Source organism: Siniperca chuatsi, linkage group LG10 (genome assembly GCF_020085105.1).
Source record: "Siniperca chuatsi isolate FFG_IHB_CAS linkage group LG10, ASM2008510v1, whole genome shotgun sequence".
In the NCBI taxonomy this organism is placed as follows: Eukaryota; Metazoa; Chordata; class Actinopteri; order Centrarchiformes; family Sinipercidae; genus Siniperca; species Siniperca chuatsi.
The window spans coordinates 26,551,780-26,573,419 of record NC_058051.1 but is presented as its reverse complement, the minus strand read 5'-3'; the positions used below and the strand labels follow the sequence as shown (position 1 = coordinate 26,573,419).

The window sequence follows — 21,640 nt, the reverse complement described above, 5'->3', positions numbered from 1 at the left end:
CATCCCTGCACTGTTGAACATGTTGAAAGACTTCATCTTATGAAAAAAAAAGAAAAGCGAACATGCTTTAGAAATCCCAGTCACCTAATATACAATATAAATTCTGGCTGAGCTATTTTTCTTTATTTTCATTTGTCATTTTCAAAACATTTCTCTTGACTGGTAGTTTATGTGAAAATTAAGCTGTGAGGATATAATAACACATATTAACCAGTACCTTAAAATGTTGGGCAGGCCATTTAAAAATAAAAAAGCAATGTTTGTTTTCCCAAATTTTGGGCGTGCTTTTCAGCAAGTAGCCCATTCCTGTCTGAAATATGTGCTACAGTAGGTGGCTGAAATAGCACATGGGTGCAACGTTCTTGTGGTTGGTCCTTGGGTACAGTATGTGACACTTGGCATCTCAGCAATGCTTCCATGAGAAGCCTCTGTTATAAGGCATTCATGCAATGATGCTAACAAGCTAATTTTACTGGCTAGACAAGCATTTGTGCAATAAAGACCTTTTTATTAGTGCTTTGTCAGACCACCCAAGAAACAATATAGTGATATTAAAGATTTTCTAATAATAAGAGTAGCAATAAAGTCTCATTTACTGGACTGCAGTGTGTTGTGATGGACAACAGCTATTCAGTTTTAATTAAACTGGAAACTTGAGAAATATAAAATACATAGACGAAAGGTAATATCCATTAGATTTAGTTTCCTGGACACATGATCCTGAATGACATGCAGAGTGTCTCATTTCTAACACTAAGATGTTTTAGTAATATTTTACAGGTAGGTAACTGCAGTCATGAATTTACTTGGCAGTCTGCCAGTGTTTGCAAAGGTATTTGAGGTATTTTGGGTATTTTACAATTCAAATGAGAAAGAGAGAAATGTTGTGTTTCGATGAACTCCAGAGGATGTATTTAATAAATAAATCAGCGATACTGAAAAAGAAAGAAGCCGCAATTCAATGAAATTTAGATATAGGCAGTAGGCAATTTGAGGGGAATGCCATGCCCCCTCTCCATCCCCTAGTAGCAGAGAGAGTGCAGGGGCAGAGGGGTTGTTTAGTTGAATATGTTAGTCTAGTCTGCCTGACTCATTGATCCTTTATCTGACTGAGGTTTGTGCAAGTTAGAATCTATGGCTTCAGCCATGGCTCTGAAATATCAGTAGCCTAACTGTGTATCGATAAATCCATGGTGCTGTCCGTGGTGCCGACGTAGCAGACAGATTTGTAATGTAGACTTTTTCTCGGCCTTCTGTCAGTTTCGTCTTGGGTCTCTAATATTCTCTAAACTATATAGCTATACGGGGAGGGGGAGTCGTTCGCTGGTCACGGGTGAACAAATCGCCTACTGGATATAGGTTATTCCCCTCTCCCGAGCTAGTGATGATAAGTGTGATAAGTGATAAGTGTTTAAATGAATGAGCACCACTATTACCATCATTGTTATGTGCAGAGACCAAATGGCAACATTTTAAAAAAAGTTTAATTTCAAATTACAGCATAGTAATATGGATAATAAAAAAATTGTAAAAAGACATAATTTTATTCTTGCAATAATCTGTGGTTTCAACAGTCCTCGAGAGTGTACATCCACACGTGATTCATACATTTCCTCAAACATAAATACCAATATCAGATTTCAATGTTTTCCAACGTTACTGGTGTATCAGTTATGATAAATTACAAACATCTATATGTCAAGAAAAGAATAAAATACAGTGAAAATAAACAGCTGATAAATGATAACACAAAAAAAGACAAAAAATAATCTTAAGGCTACTCAAAAATCACCCTCTTACAGCTCTCTCACAGTCAAAAGATATATCCCGATTTGTCTGACACATTCAACAAGGACTATTCACGTTGCGGAAAAACAGCTTTTGCATGCACCTCCTCCATTATAGTGTATGTGGTGTGTTGCAATGGCTTTGTGATGGTCGGGGGTACATCAAGCTGAGCAGGGGTGAAAGTTCAAATTTGTTGAACTTTGACCTGAGCTGTGACCTTTGTAGTCGCAGCCAATCGCTGTTGACCACAGCTTGAACTGAAAGATGAACGAAAACTAATTACTTGTGTCTCTGAATTTCCAGAACTGTACAATAAGAAATTCATATCAAGACCAGACAAAACAGATATTCACTTGGCTGTTTGTTACAAAAACACAGTTTGAGTCTCTGAAATGAAGCGATGTACTGCTAGTGACAATGGCATTGTAGCTAAGGTGGTGCCATTTAACACAGCACCACTGGTAGTCCTGGATAGGTAAAGACCGTGCCGACCAACCAAGCAGTAACCTCCGTGGCCGAGAAATGAAGCCAGCGCGGAAGTGCCACTTGAGGCTGGCTCCAAAAGTGAGTCAATCCCCATAGAGCCACATGTTAAAATGCCTAACTTTACAGCAGAAATAAACATGTTTACAGCCTGGTACAAAAAACGGTTTTGGTCTCTGTAGCTAATTTTCCCCTTCATGACAACTGTGACGGGGGTGAATTTTTTTATAGTTCACCTGTTTAAATTATATTAGGCTTAAAGTTATGCATAATTAAGGGCAGGCCGGTTTGAGTGACAGGCGGGTGCCCTATCAGGTGGCTAGCCGTTAGGTGGTTTAGCAAACAGGCTTCATTCGGCCCACCTCAGCTCCACCTCTTTGCCCATTTTTGGGCCATCTGCCAAGATGGCGACGGCCGGAGCCGCCCACTTTGAGCTTCACAAAGGCTCTTCAGAAACCTATGGGTGACGTCACGGACACTACGTCCAAGTTTTATACAGTCTATGCGACCAACGCACAGCGCAATACCCTTGTTTTTCCATTTTAATGTGAATACACCATAAGAGTCTGCTATACTAGCGGCTCTATGAGGCTGCACTTAGGCACAACGGTTATTTTAACTAAATGCTAACATCAGCATGCTAACATGCTCACAATGACAATGCTAACATGTTTAGCAGGTATAATGTTTACCATCTTAGTTTAGCGTGTTAGCATGCTAACATTACAATTCTTCCTGAGGGGGATATGAATGTGTGTACCAAATTTCATGGCAATCCATCCAATAGTTGTTGCGATATTTCACTCAAAACCTCAAATGTCAGCCTCATGGTAAGGCTAGATGAAAAGTCAGTGGATCACCAAAGTCAGTAGGATTCATTCTCTTGGGACCATAAATGTCTGTACAAAATGTCATGGCAATCCATCAAATAGTTGTGGACTGAATGACCGATGTTGCCAAACAGAGCCACACCGCTAGCATGGCTAAATAATGCAGTAATAGTTATGTTACAAAACATGTAATTACATATGTGGGAGATCACATTTCCAAGATCTTGTGAGGCCGTATTCTGTCTTTTGAGTGTGTTTCCATTGTCCAGTGTACTCACAGGCTATGTACCATATAACATATATAAATGTGAGATTTAATCCATGATAAAAAATAACTATAGTTTGTGTGTACATAATAGATCAGTTAGACAAAAAATAATGTCAGTATACATTAAACACACAAATGTACTTTTTCATGTTCCCTAGCTCTTTCATCACCAATCCAGAAAACATTACAAACATTGATATTAGGTTTACCGCAAAGGTCTTCAACAACCATGAAAAATATACTGAAACAGACATATTCACTGCTTTATTTTCAGGTTATTTTATTGGTGAAGCAACAGGCATCCAAGTTCCTCAGGGAAGTGGCAGTGCACTGTGAAAAACAAACGCAGTCCTTGAGTTCTTCACACTGTCCTTACACCATCTGACAAGCAGTCAAGTCAATGTCAGCCTCACTTCCTTCCTTCAAACCTCCCACGTGGTTTGGTACTGTGTGATAGTGCTCATAAGCAGTCCATTGTAAAAACACAAAAAGAAAACGGCAGCAGTGGATGGCTTGGACGATGCCCTGCTCGTGTGTGACGCTATACACCAAGCAGCATGCCCATAAAATCTGAACCGTTCTGTATTGTAATGGAAGCGCCTGCTGCATTATCCACAAATATGGAGGTGTACTGCCCGGCCTGCAGAGGAAAATATACAACAGTGTTGCAGACAGATTGCACACATACAGATATTTTATGTTTGTGTTTCTCTAAAGTGTGCTGCTCACCTGTAGCTCCAGCAGCCCCTGCACGCTGACAGTGAAGATCTTGCTGTTACTTTCTAATCCAACAATCATCTCCAGTGAGCTGCAATCATATTAAAAAAGGACATTTCTGAATAAATGTTGTGTTTTAAACAATTCAAAGTCAAATTTGCATTCTTTAAGACCTTGTTAAAGTGAACCAAAATGCCTTATTTTAAAACGATAGTTGGACATTTTGATAAAAACGCTTATTTGCTTTCGTACCGAGAGTTTGATGAGAAGATCGATACCACCCTCATGTCTGTACGAATATGAAGCTATCACCAGCAGCCGGTTAAATTAGCTTAGCACAAAGACAGGAAACGGGGAAACAGCTAGCCTGTCTCTGTCTAAAGGTAACAAAATCGGCGTACCAGTACAGATTTTTAGTTATTCGCATTATTACAAATGTCAATGGGATTTTGAATGAGGTTTTCTTATTTCTGGAAAAGAACCCAGAAGTTTTGGTTTCACTTAAGCTCTCAATAGTTCGGCACATAACCATCCTTAAAAAGGTGAATTGTCTTTTTTGCACATAGTTTTTCTAAGAATATACAACGTGTTAGTAAGTGAGCTTTAGAGGTGCTGGTAGGTTACCTTTGGACAGAGCCACACTAGCTGCTTCCCCCTGTTTCCAGTTTTTATACTAAGCAAGCTAACCGTCTGCTGCCAGCTTCATATTTACCGTATAGATATGACAGTCGTCTTCTCATTTCGCAGTTACAAGTCGCAGCAAGAAAGACAATAAGCTTATTTCCCAAAATGTCAAACTTTGTCTTTAACAAATCAACGCTCTCAGTCAGAGTCTGTATAGATGCTTGTAACATCGCAGCAGGCTTTAACCACACAGTGAGAGCAGTGGCTCCTGTTAAGTGGAAAATGCTACATTTTTATGGCAAATCAATCATGTTTGTCTTCACTCCAACTGCCATCACAATGAGCCTCATTTCACATTCTCTGCATTTTCATGTGTGGGAGGGCAAGAATGGCTGGGGCTTTGGCTCGAAAAAGCAAGAGCCAAGGACTCTTTTGGGTTAGGTAACCCATCATAATAATATTATTTATACGTTCCCCTCATTGTACCAAGCTAGAAGGGAGGCTGTGGAGCTCTGCACAGTCCGGGAGAGACTTTAGGGAGCAATTCATTTCAGCAGTTTTCACTGACTTTATGTAAATAGACATTTTGAAATACTGGAAAGAACTCAGAACCTTTCCCAACTGGATTTGTAATTCTTTGCCATGTAGACCCGTTGTATTAGAGACACATCCCAAACAAGGGCATTTTCGCTGAATATAACAGGCTGCCTGAAGTGTCAAAGGTGAGTCTATAAAGATTAGTTAGGCGACAGGGACGAGGGCTCTAAGTGAGAGGACATTTCCTTTAAAGACCTGCTCTGCTTTTTTATACAGGAAATGCCACACTGGTTCCACACAAAGTGTAACAGACAACACCTTTAACAGCTCATAAATTCTGGTGAAACTTAAGGCAGCATTAAACACCTATAAAATATTCCTGTTAAATTGGGAAGTAAACAATTTGTCAAAACAAGAATGTCAAGAATGCGAAGTGTGGTTGTTGAAGTCAGATTAATTACTTACAAGAGTGATAGGTGATAGGTGGTGTAACTAACCAGCGTGTGTTATAGCCATAACAAATGAAAACCACATGGATACGATCTACTGAGGTAACAAAAAGTGTTAGGTAGGGTATATTTGATTTGGATTCAAGTTATGAGTTCTCCATGTTTAACAATGAGTGTGTTTAAATGCGCACTTTGTTTATGATTGGATTTTTGAAATGTCCCAGTTATGTGTTACACATGTAAACATCACATCCTGGTTTCAGAAACCTGGATAAGGCATTATTCCGGTTTTGAGAAACCTGGATATGCTACCTGGAGTACTCCAATAGAAACCAGAATACTGTGGCATGTAAACACCTAATCCAGGTTTCTGATCACTCTGTTGGTGCGAAACATACTGGCTGAGATGTTGAGGAGTCAAGACAAAAATGCACACAGATTGAAACCTGGATACTGTTAGAATTGTGTACATAGGGATATGAATAACCAGGTTTCTCATGTTCCATGTAAACCTGAATCCTCATATCCTGAATGAGATCAAAACCAGGATAAGACTTGTGCGGGCAGAATACCTACGTGTATCTGTGGCAGAGTGATTCGATGCAGATCAGCACCCGAATATTATCCCTGGGCTTGAGCTGACTCTTGCTCCTCTTCACCTCGTTGTGATCTGTAATGAGGCAAAATGTTCACAATCACATGAAGATACCTCACAAAAATATATTCCCCTTGACATGACTGCCTGCTAAAACAACTCAACTGATTGTCCAATACTAGCTTAGCAATTTTAACAACACACAGCAGGCCTGTCAAGTGTAAGGAATGGATTAAACTGTGTGTTTATCTACTCTAACGTAAGCTGCAATTGCATGTCCCGCTAACTAGCTTGCTTCCTACAGTAATAACCTTACCTGCTACTACTGCATTAGTTTGTCGGGTGACAGCTTCCGTTTGAAAAGAAAAAAAGCCCTGTTCATAACTAGCATATCCACTGTGTTGTATTTCCCCACTGCGTGGAAGGCGATCCTGGATGGATCAGAGTTTAGGCTAATGTTAGTGGTTCTGTCCTGCTCTTTATTGGATCTGGGGAAGTTTATACTCCAGCAAATCCCAGCCAACGTTACCTGAGATAGCGATACATTTAGAAAACACATCGGTTAGTCCTCATCCTAAAAGCCTTTTCTCTTGTGACAATAAAAGAGAAAACATACTGTTTGAAAATATGAATAAGTATATAAGTTAACCAAACAGGGTTATATTAGAACTAAGTAACAGTCTTACATTTCCTTTTTCCTTATCCTACTTCTAACTACTACTACTTCTACTAGGACTTAGTAGCTCTACACTGCAATACAAGAACAATGCTGTTATTTCCATATCTTCTACATGAATGATCAATTGGTGAAGATGCTGACTTTTTGCCTGGGACATGTAGCTTTAGCCTTAGTCTACAGAATATCATGTATGTAGCCATCAAGTCCATATTAGGACCCTTTCTACATGATTGTCACCTGTCAGCTGGAAACATTAAAAAGTCAGCCGGAGACAGCATTTTCAATCAACTCATGGAGCTAGTTAGCTTAATTAGCTAGCTAGCTACAGCTGATCTGCTAGCTAACAGTCGTCATTTTGCAAAATCGATGATCGTCTGCTAAAAATGAGAAGCCTGCTTTTGTATGCCTCTGTCTGAAATCAAGGATCCATTGTTTCAAAAACAACTCAGATTTGCAAGTGATAAATCATCATCGTAAACTTGTACGAGAACAGATTGCTTGACAGGCGCAGCAACAGTAAATAAGAGGGGCGGGGCTCAGGACTGTTCCTTGACTGTTTTAGACTCTTATGGCCTTGGTATATGTACTGTTATACCCCAGTTACTGTGATTTACCAATGTGGACATTAGCAGAGAACTGGTAGATCCCAGTGATGGGAGCTGTGAATCTTCCGGTAGACTGGTCCATTCCCGACCCTCTGAGGAAGGCTCCTTTAGCTGGTGGCTGAAAGCACAGAAAAATTGTATTAATATCTTTAAATTTTAGAGCAATAATGCATTGGTCCCCCCTTACACCCCTCCACTGGTAGCTCAAAACAAAGGGTCAGCTACAGAACAGTAGGTAGGTATTCAGTGTCTTGTTCGAGGGCACTTCACTTCACACCAGCATTTAAAACAGCAAAAGAAATCAATTAATTTCAATGGAATCATTGCAATCAGTTTCATGTCGAGTTTGGTGAACTTAGGACTAGATGCCCAGAACCGGGTACTTGATAAAAAAAATTTGCTTGTCGGTTCCTAAACGTGATAACCCTTTATTATTGCTAACAAAGTTGATAAGAACCTTAATCGATAAGCAGAATCGGAATCAATAAAATTTAAACAATACCCAACCCTAACTTGGACCCTTTGTTCCGTTGATCAATAGCAAACCGTTGAGGGAATGGAGAGCTGGAGAGTCCAAAACGGAGGAAGCTATCGTAGCTTATTGGCTGTGTCGCACCATCCACTTTAATTTAACTCTCCTCTGTCGGAGTATAAAGTTTCCACAAAAGAGGTCTGGTTTACAAACAATTATGAGATAGTTATGGTACAAATACGTCTTTTGAATAAACTGTGTGAACTTACTTCCTGTTAGTGACCAAGATAACTAGCCTGCTAACTGACAATTAGCAGGTTCGCTAGCTTGGAGAGCTTTTTTTTCTCTTCAGTTACTCTGTATTGAATGAACTGATGTACAATCCTGGGAACAAAATGACAGGGTGGGAGTGAACGGCACAGTACAGAGAAAATAGAAATAGAAAGAACCTCGGAGAACTATTCTGACTGACTAGCGCTGGCTGGGCTGGCTGGCTAGCGTGTTAGCGGTTAGCTCCCCAGCTACAGTTTACCAACTAACTCTGCGAGTTGTTACTATGTCACCAAGCTTATAGAACCACATATTTTTTGAAGACGTGCGGACGAATTTCACTGTTCCACTTTTTGGTGTGACCAGGCTTTAAGGCCCCTAAAGACCTGGATTCTGACCCCATTTTAATCCTTGTGTCCTCCTTCATTGTCTTTTTCTTTACTTTTGACTCTGCAAAAATGTAAAGTATCCTTTCCAAAGCCATAGTAACACATCTATTCTAACATAGTGCTGTGTTAGCATGTTAAATAGTTAAGCAAAGCTTAAACCTCCCTCCTGCAGCCTTGTCAGCCCATCCCAACAGGGCATAGTTCTTCCACTACAGCATGCTGTTTCAAACAGTGTCTATTTCTGTCCTCTCCACACTTTATTCCAAGTCAGAGACAGAGTGCCTTTTGTATGCCGCCCAGAGAGTGATGTGTAGAACTGAAAAAGTCGATATTTTTGACCAAAGAGCCAGTCTGAGTCTCAGAGTGGCAGTGCATGCTTTGCCAGTGCCAGTTACCACTGAGGGGATGATCCTCTCATAATTCCCCCACATGCAAACTAAGCGATGATTACCAAACACTCGCTCTTTCAAACATAGTTAAGACAGAGAAGCAAATGGGTCAGAAACAAAGCGTGTAACCATGCAGAGGAGGATTAGCCAAAACCTTTCTTTTTCAGCCATGCACAGGGAGCGAAGCTGAACCAGTTCATAAACATTTACTCGGTTTCAAACAAACATACTGTCTGAAAGTTCTGGAGCTCCACCAGAGTCTTCTTGTCGACCACCACAGGTCCCTTGAGCTTGCAGTGGAAAGCTTCCTCTATTCGCCGGTAGGAGGTCATCCCCTCCAGGGTGAGGAGAGCTGTAGGTAGCTGGCTGGGGCTGGTTTGTCTGTCCAATGCTGCTGCTCTCCTCTCTGTAGCCTCTGACAGAAACACATCCAGGTCATTACAGTGCAAACATCGATTTCTTTCATGATAATGTGATGAAATACCAAAAATGGACATAAAATTGTGCATACCCAAATGTTTAACTGTAGGTTATCTCTGAATGAACAACCTTGTAGCCTAAAGAGGAGCTGAAATGTGTCTGGGCTGGAAAATCAACATGTTTCTACCTTTAATCATCTCTTTGAACTCCTGGAGAAGAACTTCCTGGGTCACTTCAGCCCCAGGGGAGCCAGGAGGTCCCTGTGGGCCAGGAGGACCTGGAGGACCAGGTGGGCCTGGCTAGTGGAGGAGAGATGTATAAAACATTGTCATGCATCAAACTTGATCTGAAAATCATAATGCAAGTTTGTCTTATTTACCAGTTACTGTAGTAAATAAGAAAATGTACCAATCATCAAGTAACATTTCTTGAAAAACTGCAAGACAGACAGTGTATCTACTGGGTTTACCAGGGGTCGTTTGCGTTTGCGACATTTTCCAGGGAAGTTGCCAACAGGTCTTTTGACAAAGTCCATCCATGATCCCAGTGGATCCACTCTCTGGTTGTCAGAACTCTGCAGGAGAAAAAGGATATTTTCCCACATGAATCATTATGCCAATATAAGTATTAACCAATATGAAATATAAGATATCAAGGAAAATTTCAGTATAATCAATATTGATGTGGTGAAATGACGACAATGTAAAGTCATTTATTTATATAGCACATTTCATACACAGTGGCAGCTTAAAGTACTTTACAAATTGCATAAAATAATAAATAAGACAGGATAAAAGAAATGTATATACAAGTCCTGCTATAGAAAAGGGAACAGGGAACATTTTTCACAGATGCAGGCTTTTTTCTAAAGCCCCCACACTGTGTTCTCATTCAATAATTACAGCTTTTTAAAAAAAGCGCTATTTACCAGATTAATCATATATTTTATTTCAAAAATAATTTTGCCCAAATGGGGTATAATGCAAAGGAAGCTAAATCAAATGAGTCATTATTTCTTCCTTTAAACCATCACTGGAAAATCTTGCCCTAAGATACAATTAAATGGTGCCAGACACCAAGGAAGGTCACACAGGGAAACCTCTTTCTTTCTGTCTCTCGTGCCCAGTCGACTGCAATTACTCGAAGAGGCTTTTCAATTTGCCATCTAAGTTTAGTCACCATTTTCTTCCGAAAGGTTCACCTTGTGCTTATTTTTTCATTCCATATAATTCACTCAGGTGCCACGTCAGTTCTTATTTGCCCAATAGGCTTGGATGAATGTAAACAAACCTTGTCGAGTGATTTTCTTTTAGCACATGAAAATTTCCATGAGCACTCTGGAGAAAAATGAGTCTGCCCGTGTATGTGTGATGTAGATTCTGTGGATTGCAGACCACAATTACTGTAGTTTGTAACAACATGTCAAAATGGCCAACACTTTCTCCCTCACCAAAAGACGTACTAGTATTTTCTTTTCTTAGTACTGCTTATGTGAGTAACGTAATGATGGAAAATTTAATAAACAAGATAACAAATGTATATACAGCATGTACACCAGGGTGAGTTATGATTTAAGATTGTTAGTCTGTTTCTTAATCACGTGTATGCTCGATCTTCTTATCTGAAATAATTCATTTATAATAAATTACTGTACAGGAGACTGGGATCTGGGTTAGGGAGATAAGAAACGCACTCCAAGAAAACCTCTGGAAGCGACATTATGATGCACAGTGCTACAACTGGCGTGTTTTCATTTTGGTAAAATGTGATGCTGAATGAATTCCAATTACAGAAAGCTTACCCTAACCCTTCCCCAAATGTCAAGTGCCCTCAGTTGAGATAGAGGAGGAGATAAAGACGAGCCATGGAGGTGAGCTGCCTGAAATGGAATTTGTTTAGGTTTGGCAGCAGGACACGGATCACTTATCTGCAAAACCAACATGCCCCTTTCTTCACTGTCAAAGATTTGCCTCTAGTTCCACCTCAACAAAGTAACTCCTTGTTTGTCTTTTCAATATACTGGAATAAAAACAGTTTTTTATATTTGGGATTTGCAGCAGTCTCTCTCTCTTTCTCTGCGACTTTCTCTTCTCTCTGACAGCAGACAAAATAAACAACTTAACAGGCACTGCGCCGGCTTGCATGTTGGATCGTTCTGTGTTTTTGTTGTGATTTTGAGGCTTGGAAACAGATAAAAGCAAGAATGATTTGGTCAAGACAAGAATACTTTTACACGATTCAATACTGTTTCCATAAGACTGGGAGCCTGTTTTTCCTTTGCCATGTCAATTTTTCATATTCATTAACATACCAGTTCTGTAAGCTTTATAGGATTAGTTTGGACATTTTGGGAGATACTTAAACCTGCAACAACTAATTTTTTTTTCTTCTGGTGACTTGGGCACAGCGGAAACAAGTTGTGAACACAGCATGGCAAACTTGTTGGTTGCTTATTTACACATCCAGCAGTTACGGTGCAACATTATCATTCATTTTGTCGTGTTTCTGGAGACCTGATGAATGTAAGTCCAACATTCACTCTCTTTTAGCTCCTGTTTGCGTCTCCACCAACTCCTGATAGAAATGTCTGGCTCTTTAGTTGCTAAATGGCGTTAAAAGCTGCTTTATAGCTTATTTGCTTTCTTGCCAAGAGATAGATGAGAAGATCGATACCACTCATATCTGTCCATTCAACATGAAGCTAAGGCTGGCAGCCAGTTAGCTTAGCATAAACACTGGAAACAGGGGGAAACAGCTAGCCTGGCTCTGTCAAAGAGAAATCTGCCTACCAACCACTTTTAGTCTTTATGCTAAGCTAAGCTAACCGGCTGCTGGCTGTAGCTTCATATTTACCTTATACAGACATGACATTTTCCAATATGTCAAACTATTCCTTTAACATACCAGTTGTGTAAGCTTGAACAAATATTAACATGTTGCCGACTGGGGGTTGGGGTGGTGCTGGGGTTGTAGTAGTATTCCCTGCCTGTGGCAATTTGAGTATATTTCCACTGAGATTGATTGTAAAACTGTGAATCATCACCTCAGACACTCTTAGACAGCTCAGTATGATATAAAAGACATCCACCCGATTATGAGAGCCAGTGGACGCTAATTCCAAAAAAAGTCAAAGATTAACATTTGTTCTTGTGTTTATATCAGTGTCATAGATCATCGTCTTGCTTTTCCAGAGATATTAAACAGTGCAAGTTGGCCCACACATGTGACTTATAATTACACATCTTAGCCATTCCCTACATAATAATAAAAAAGACAGCATATCATTGCCAGGAAATCAGCCATACTCTGAACTTGTTATCCTCTTTAACACACACCGTTGCAATTAAGCCATTAAAAACTTGCCCTCAAGGATTTTCTGTGCTCAAGGAAGAAAGGCTATGACCAAGGTAATTATTACCTTCATTTCTGAGCTACAAATAACAGCAAATCATCGTATAAATAATTTAATCATCCGCTTAAGGAATGCTCAACTCTTTCCATTAAACAGTGTTTTTATTTTAAGCATCTGCACTGTCAGAGCATAACATACACTGTATAGTGACAGCTTGGATGGCTCACACAACTTGCCCAAAAAAAAACCTGATTCATTGTATGCAGGTGAGTCTCTGTCTCGACTGAGAACATCAAAGACTCCACACAAGCAGACATGAAACCCATATTGCTTGATGACACAGAAAAACCTGTCAGAGGCGTTCAATCTCTCACTCGCCGCTATTGACTGTGGCATAAAGTAAACTATGGATCCGTTGCATAGCTCTGTATCAGCACGTACAACTCGTGAACAAAGTGGGGATGGAGTAGATCCAGGTATCAGTCTAACAGTTGATGAAGAACACCAGGGACCTGGCTTTGATCATCGCTGATGTGCGAGAGCCTTAGAGTGGCGTCATCTGTCAGCAGGTGTGAGCGCACGCCTTTCCAGCACAGGCCGAGAGAATGTGTCAGGTTTTCTGTCTAAAGGTGAGAAACTTTAAATCTTCTAGACAGTGTTTATCCTCATTGACGGGGCTCTAAATCATGACACCTTACAGCGGCTCAGATCTTAAGAATGGGATGTATTGTGTCCAGGGTTTGGAAGAAGTATTCATATCCTAGTAAGTAAAAGTAGCAACACAACAATGTAAAGACACTCCATTACAAGTAAAAGCCCAGCATTCAGTGTTTTACATGAGTAAAAGTACATATTATCAGCAAAATGTATTTAAGGTATAAAAGTAAATGTACATGCTCTGACCGATAAAATATATGACATTATTACATTGTTAACACGGATGCATCATTGTGTAAACAGCATTTTAATGTTGTGGCTGGGCGAGGGGGAGCTAGATTTAAAGAAATAGTTCAACATTTTGGGAAATATGCTTATTCGCTTTCTTGCAGAGAGATAGATGAGAAAATCGATACCAGCAGCCGGCTAGCTTAGCTTAGCGGAAAGACTAGAAACAGGGGGAAACAGCTAGCCTGGCTCTGTCCAACAGTTACTAACACAGAGTGTGTTTTATTAATCTCCAGCACAGAGGAGTTTTTGGATCAACTGGTCAATCAGTTGTAATCATTGTTGATCATTCACAGAGGCCTTATGAGATTTTATTACCCAGGAAAGAATGATTTGGGTCTGCATGAATAATTCTTCTACATATACTGCTTTAAATGTGTTTGTCATGTAGTTTGGGGAAAATTAGATTTAATTTATTTGAAGCAATAAAATAGGAAAATATTTCCCTGGGGCAGCATGCCACCAAAAACACAAACACAACTGTTAAAACATGTCTCTGAGGCTGCAACCAGATAGTGAAACTCTACTCCATCGCAGGCAGCTCCTGAATTCTTCCATGTGTACAGTTGAACTTATCTTGTTTTCTTTTCTGTTATCTGTTTTTCTACCTGTTCATACACACTAGACGACATGAAACTTTTTGCCGCTGATAAAAAATGTTGCACAGGCAGGTTTAAGGTTGGACAGGATGATGGAGAGCCTTCCATAATCCCTTGTTTTTACATCCCTGTACTGCTCCCTGTGCAGTCATCCATGCATGGGTGGACGGGCCTAACGCTGGGCCGATCCCACCCTGGGAGGCAGGGATCCCCAGGCTGTGTGGGACGAGGGGATCCTGGTAACCTGCGTGCATCCCAGTCGTCATGCATCCAGCCCTGTGTTCCCCACCGCTGCACTTCACAGAAACAGATTGCCTTGAGGATTTATTGGCGAAGAGCTAAATACAGTTAGGCATGCAATGTTGACTCTGTTCTCTTCTTACTGTGTTATTACCCAATTGGCAAGCACCATGTGCAAAACATAATTACTCTATCACACTATGAGGATGCTGCTATTAGTTCAACAAATGTTGAAGGAACACCATTTGGAAGTGTAAATGAAACATAGTTATTATATAATGCTATAGTTGAACATGCTTCTTATAAAGTGGCCTGATTTTAAACTCACTGTTGTCCCAACAAGGGTGTGTATGCATTTATCATGTGTGGGAGAAAGTGAATAAATTTGTGTTTATGCTTAAGAAATCACCAGAGACAATCTTGGCTTCCTCTTGATATAAAAAGCAATATAAGCTTGAGCGCTGTGTCACATCTGTTTTGTGTATGAATTATAGCTTTGAAATGGGAGTGAGTGCTCATTTTCCCTGTGGTAGGTAAAATGAGCTGTTGAAAAGCAGCAGTGATCCACTTCCATCTCAGGTACACAGGTTTGCCCCATGGTTTGACCGTGGGCAGAACATTTCAGGTAAGAAGTCATTAGATCCTCCTCCTTTTATACGATTCATTTGTGGTTCTACATTATGTTAAATAAGTGCATACTGTAAATGGTTCATTTTTCTTGCCTTACTTTTATTATGCAATTAATTTGCCCCTGTCGTGTTGGGTTACAATTCACAAGTAGTTGGAGAAATATGATAGGTGGTGACACGAAAAGTGGTACAAGTTAATAATTGAAACTGCAAAACTGTTGTACATCAAGTAAAAAGAACATATGATGGGTGCCAAAAAACAATTAAATTTATATTGAACGGAATGAGTAACATTTTGGGAAATACATACTTATTTGCTTTCTTGCCAAGAGTTAGATGAGAAGATCGGTACCACTCTCATGTCTGTGCGGTAAATATGAAGCTAGCAGCAGACGTTTAGCTTAGCTTAGCATAAAAACTGGAAACAGCTAACCTGCCTCTGTCTGAAGGTAACAAAATCCATCCAACACATTTACTGCATAAAACCCCCCAGATTTTGTTACCTTTGGATAGAGCCAGCCTAGGTGTTTCCCCCTGTTTCCAGTCTTTATGCTAAGCTAAGCTAACCATCTCCTGGCTGAACCTTTATATTTACCAAGATAAGAGAGTGTTATCGAGTTTCTCATCTAACATTTGGCAAGAAAGTGAATAAAGTAAGTGTATTTCCCAAAATGTCATACTACTCCTATAATAGTAATCATTGTATCGTTTTGGTTTTTGTAGACTAATCAGCACTATAGTTGTTTTTACTTGAAGCCATAGTTGACCAGTGTGTTGTTTAAGTGTTGCAATAATTCTGAAATCAATGGTTCAGGAACATGACCAGCACATGATAAGAATCAGGCAAGATTAAGGGATTTCTATAAATCTGGCATCAATCTGAAGTTATAAATGAAACAAAATCCAATTAAAACAGTCCCTCTATGTCTGTGTGGTGAAAACACAACACTGTGTGGTTTATTTTACTTGCAGATATCAGATGTAATGACAAAAGATTGTTTATTATTCATATATTTTTCGCTTCATTATTTCATTTTTATGTTAAATAACCTTTTTAGTCGTCTGACATGTTGAAGGCAGAGTTCACTATCATGCAACACAGACTATAGGTAGTGCACACCATCAGTAGTATATGAAAGCTGTGTGCTCTCACAGGGGCACTGTTTCCTGTGGGACTCGGACTTGTCTTTTATGTGAAGGTTGATCCAAAAGGTCCCACACACTGCTGCATTAATCATCACTGGGGATGAGAGAGAGGAAACAAAAACCCTAGCCTCGGGCTAAACCCAGCCATTACTCAACACGCCAGGCGTGATGTTTGACTTGACTCCCTCAATTACAGCCATCACAGATCCCTCACTGCTCTCAACAATGACAGATTCCTCTCATCTTTAGAGTGGAGAGCAATAAGGCTTACATACATGTACTTTTGACATTTTGCTCTAAAATTGTGCAACGTAGTGGTTCACAGAGATCACAGTTGTTTGAAATGTACTTCAGTTATCATCTCATTAAAAAAATTCCACTCACAGCATAACTCCACACCTCACTATTGTGATCACTTTCAAATGGAAAATCTCCCGAGGAATGCAGTGTACGACTGCACACTGCCAACAGCCCACACACGGGATTGGTCAGATAGAAAGCGAATGCCATCATAAGAACTGTTTCCACTGTTTCCACTGGGCACAAGGGAAAAACATGTAAATGTGGAGTGTAAATGTTTGGCTTGTTTGAGAACACGCATTTCTTGCCAAGACAGCTCCAATGGACATGTTGTTTTCTCTGGGACCTAACAGATGTGTAATAGGATAAACTTACAAACTACCCAAGAAAAGCAACTACTTTTCATGGTGTGTGGCATGCTTTTTTTTTTTTTTTTTTTTTTTTTTGAAAAGAAACCCGGATAGGGTGGCACCAAGAAATGCGACCTTGAATGCATCCACTTCCACAGATGTCAAGCTTAAAGCTCAGGTTCTCATCAGAGGTGACAATGTTTGGCAAAGACACTATCTGGCATAACACTGCGTCTTAAGAGTGATTATGTCATTACCCTCTGATTGTGGGAGATGAGATGAAAAGAATGTCAGAGAGGGAGGCACAGGGGGCTAATCCTCACCGAGGTGTTCTCTTTCAGGACCCTTTCTATGGGGCTTTGTGAGGGGCTTACACGGCATGCTGCCCCAGTTTTCGGGGCCGCACCGCCCCTATCGGATGTCCCAGACACAGCGGAGTCAGACTAGGCCTGTGAATGACAGAATCAATGGGCTGGGAACAACATAGCCATAGGTCTTTAAATATCTGCCCACCTAACTTTCCCAGGAGTTACATCATGGCAGTGGCCCTATAGGGGACCTCAGGGGAAATAGTGTTTGTGAAGACACCCGGCTCCCTGTGGGATGAGACAGAGAAGTGAAATCCCAGTGGAGTGCAATCTTCAGCGGGCTTGAGGGTTGACACAAGGTCATCCTTCATAGCCTCGGCTTTTACAGGGCAAACCAAGTCAAATAAACACCACCAGGCCACAACCACCTACAATGTGTTCTTAAAGATACAAAGGAGACCTCACTGCTTGGTTTCAAGAGGGGGAAAAAGGCGGTGAAGGTTACGGTTAGGATTCCAGAGACTGGCTGCTGGTAGGAGCTGAAGGCTGGTATATAGGGCAGTGAGAGTTATATGTGAATGCCAACATAATGGGTGGGCTGAAAGCAAAACAAATAGCCTGTTGGAAACCCGCGCAAATATGCAGCACCAGCAATAAACCAATAAATAAGCGGCCAACTGTTGCTCCTGAAAATGGAATTGTACCACTGTATTGCAGTTTTGCTGGTGGAGTACGTTTTTAATGAAAACAACGTTGGTCTTCAGTTACAGATGACTATTTTTTTCACTTGTTGTCATGGTAACAATTCTCTCCAGCAAATAGAAACTCTAAATGTTTTATTCTGTTTATAACTTAATTTCCTGCCATGGAGACTAGGTATTTATAAAATATCTTATCTCCTTCTGCCTGGTACATGAAACATCACTACATCCTGATTCGTTCACATAGGCTGGAAAATTGGTGGCAGATACCCGCAGCGCGCACTAATTGATGTATTGATCAGCCTTTAAATGTCCACATTCCTGGCATACCCCCGGAAGTCATCCATTTAGTGTTTCACACATTTTGGTCCGTCTCACTGTCTGAAGCTTGACCCAGCAGGGCACACCTGTCCTGTCCTGGCGCTTACTGTTGCCACAATTTATATGCCCTGCATACTGCCTGTGCTGACAAGAAATCTGCACATATCTCACATATCTGCAGGTTGACTTCAAACTTTAATCTGCATGTTTTTCTATATGAAATATCATCATAAGGAAATAGTTCATAAATAATAGGCAGTCTATATAAACTTGATAACAAGCTTAAATACCAAAAAAGTTTAAATTTTTACATTTAGAGAGTTTTAGTCACTACCTTGATGCTTCCACCGACCTCTTCACTGTTGGAGAGAGTAGCATTGTAGGTCTCTGTGTGTTGTGGGGTGGCCTCCTTTGGCCTCTTTCTCTCCTTCTTGGCATCCACCCCATCCAGAAGGACACACTGAGTCCAAAACACTGCAGCCACCACGGCCAGAGGACCAGCCCCACACCACATCTTCACACTGTTTTTCAATCAGCACCAGAATCCCTGCAGAAGCAACCAGAATCTTCTGTGGAGGAGACCAGCCGTGTGATTACACAGAAGCTGAGGATGCCCACAAGGCTCACAAACACAAAGTCCTAACGGGGAGAAGGAGACTAGAGGAATGCAGCTTCAGGGACTCCCTGTCCAAGAGACTGTCAGACTGACTGCTGCCGCCGCTGCTCCCCTCTTGATGAGCTCTCAGCCAGCACAACGTTGCAGGGGTACTGTTAACTCTAGCCAGAAAGCCAGGAGGCTTACTCAACTATGAAATGTGTCAAGCAGAATGGTCCAAGGGAATGACAGATCGGCGCAGATCTGACAGCAAATAAACCCATTAGTGAGATTTTTCACGCTTTCTGCTCTGTTGGGGAGTGAGGTGTAGAGGAGGGGGGGGGGGGTACAGGGGGCAAAAGAAGAGGCAGAGAGGAGGGGCGTCCAAAGCTGAGGGTGGGCTGTGGGGGCTAGAGATGGATGGCAATATTCTCTTTTCCCACCCCACTCTCTCCTGCTGTTTCTCACACTGAGCAGTGGATCCAGTCTCCAGCGAAGTTGTGTGGTGGCTGGAAAAGCTGCAAGATCCACAAAAGTTGGGCTTTCATCAAAAGATGCAGTTCAGTGTTCAAATCAATCTGTCTGTCCGCACACGATGCACCCGCGGGGATGCAGCCCAAGAGGAGATGGATGAGGTCCAGTTTTGATCTGTGCCCAGTCTTCTTCTTTTCTCCTTAAAGTACAAACTGGTTCCTCACCACAATCACAAAACATAAAATTTTACACAGATAGCAGTGTGCTCTTCTGCTTCTCTCTGACATAACACAGGTGCTCCCTACTAACTCTCCCAACAAGTCATCAAGTCCAAAGCCACGTGCAAGTTTCACGTCAGAGAGCAGTGATTTGTTGTGTGGTATAGGTCCCTTTGCACTCCCTGTCCCTCTGGTCTCAGTTGCTCCTTTGCTCTGACTGAGCTTACAGGAGGGCTCACAGTGGAGTTTTATCATCACCCTTTCTCCCTCCCGCTTCTCTTTCTCCCCCTCTCCCACTCCCACTCCCTGTCTCTCTCACTGTTTCTCTTCTCCCTTGCCTCTATTGGCAACCTTACTAGCTTATTCAGCTCTGTTTTATCTCATAGATGAAATGCTCAAGCTGAAGAGGTTCTTTGGCAGACACGTTGTGTGTGTGTGTGTGTGTGTGTGTGTGTGTGTATAAAGTCGTTGTGTATCTGTATGAGAGTGTCTGTCATTTTGGCTCAATATTAGCCTACTCCACCAAAGCCCTGTGTTTAGATCCAAGAAATAGAAATGCACTTTTTTGTGACCTTAAGGCATTATCTTGTGTAATCTGTTGCTTGAAAACCTGCCAAAGAATCCTGACTGTGCCATGTACCACAGTGCATACCTGTTTGTTTTGTTCTGTGTTGATGTTCAGCAAAATGTCTCACTTTTCTGGATGCTCTATTAGGAAGTAATACTTATATTTCAAGTACCTTGTGTAAATTGCAGGTTTCAGTAAATAACATATGACATATGTGAACAAATAGTTGGTCTTGGTACTCCTACAATCAGCCCATTTGTCTAAAAGTAATTCAGCCCTCTCATACTCTTTTTAGGATAAATAACATGTTAGCTCACGAGTGCCTACCAGACTTTTTTGTCACTTTACAACTTAACTTTACATTTTTAGACTGCTTTACTTGTCTACTTGATATTATTACATGTTAACACAGTGCCACCCAGAGGCAACAGCCTGCAGTACAAACAACTAACCAGTACCTTTCCAGTATGGCTCCATACTGGTGCCATCCTAGCTCCTGTATCCACTGGCACGCCTGCAGCAGGTAGCAGCAGCAGCCAACAGTGTCAAACTCGTCAGAGGGAAACAAAACTAAACTGGAAATTGGGTAATTTAGCTTTTAAAATAAAAGGGAGAAATTCAGATTGCATGTGTACAATAAGTTTAGACCCCAAAAAAAAAAAAAAAAATTAAAAATACAATCGCATGTATGCTTTTACAGCTCAGGTGTGTTTTGTGCACCCATGACCCAGTTTGTCCCCAGTCAGTGTTTTTCAACCATGTATTACTTTGGCTAACTATTTCTAACATTTATCCATTTCTTTTTAGTTATTTCACCTTTTTAGCCATTACTTTTAACTATTTCACTATGTAACCATATTTGAACCATTATTCCATTAGCTATCTAGCCATCTATGCATCACTTTTAGCTAACTATTTCAACTGCAAAACCATTACTTTTAGCTATTTTAACCATTTATCCATACTTTTAGCTAACTATCCACATGGTAAGAATCTTTGGGCCACATCTGCCTAAAAGCATTGTCATCTGGCTGTAGTCTACACACAGTTTAAGATGACTTGCCAGATCATGGCCAAATGTGGGATCATTTATAAAAAACTACCTTTGTTTTACTGTTGCCCACCAGGTTTGGGCCAAATCGGATACAGGCTTATCATTTTGGGCCAAATAGATTTACAACTTGTCCAAAAGTGCCAAAACCCCTGTGATGGGCTGGGGTTGAGATATTTGTCATCAGTTATCAGTTTCAAGTATTTCTGCAACGAAGCCAGTAAGGTTTACTTTAATGTAGGTTAGAGTTAGGTACACTACATATAAAACCCTAACCCTAAATTTATTTTGACGATTTATCCATTACCATTAGCTATCCATTTCAGCC

At 40.8% G+C, this 21,640-nt stretch overlaps 1 protein-coding gene across 2 annotated transcripts; it reads right to left on the bottom strand.

Moving 5' to 3' along the window:
• Nucleotides 1-1,466: 1,466 nt before the first annotated feature.
• Nucleotides 1,467-19,935, bottom strand: c1qtnf12 (C1q and TNF related 12). 2 transcript variants are annotated; one of them, XM_044210362.1, is made up of 8 exons: nt 18,759-19,935; nt 9,985-10,089; nt 9,703-9,814; nt 9,326-9,510; nt 7,585-7,693; nt 6,273-6,366; nt 4,099-4,177; nt 1,467-4,009 (listed from the first exon to the last, which is right to left on the bottom strand). In XM_044210362.1, exons 1-8 carry the CDS (start codon nt 18,918-18,920, stop codon nt 3,911-3,913), a joined length of 945 nt encoding a protein of 314 aa, XP_044066297.1. In that variant the 5' UTR covers nt 18,921-19,935; the 3' UTR covers nt 1,467-3,910. The 2 variants fall into 2 exon arrangements, with proteins under 2 accessions (XP_044066297.1, XP_044066296.1); XM_044210361.1 differs by having other exon boundaries at nt 18,741-19,930.
• Between the last annotated feature and the right edge of the window lie 1,705 nt (nt 19,936-21,640).

Excerpts from the sequence above, each read along its gene's own strand:
- c1qtnf12 (XM_044210361.1), bottom strand. The coding sequence starts at position 18,920 with ATGTGGTGTGGGGCTGGTCCTCTGGCCGTGGTGGCTGCAGTGTTTTGG. Across the intron at positions 9,815-9,984 it reads GCAAACGCAAACGACCCCTG|CCAGGCCCACCTGGTCCTCC; the intron begins GTAAACCCAGTA and ends CTCCTCCACTAG. Across the intron at positions 4,010-4,098 it reads AGGGGCTGCTGGAGCTACAG|GCCGGGCAGTACACCTCCAT; the intron begins GTGAGCAGCACA and ends TTTCCTCTGCAG.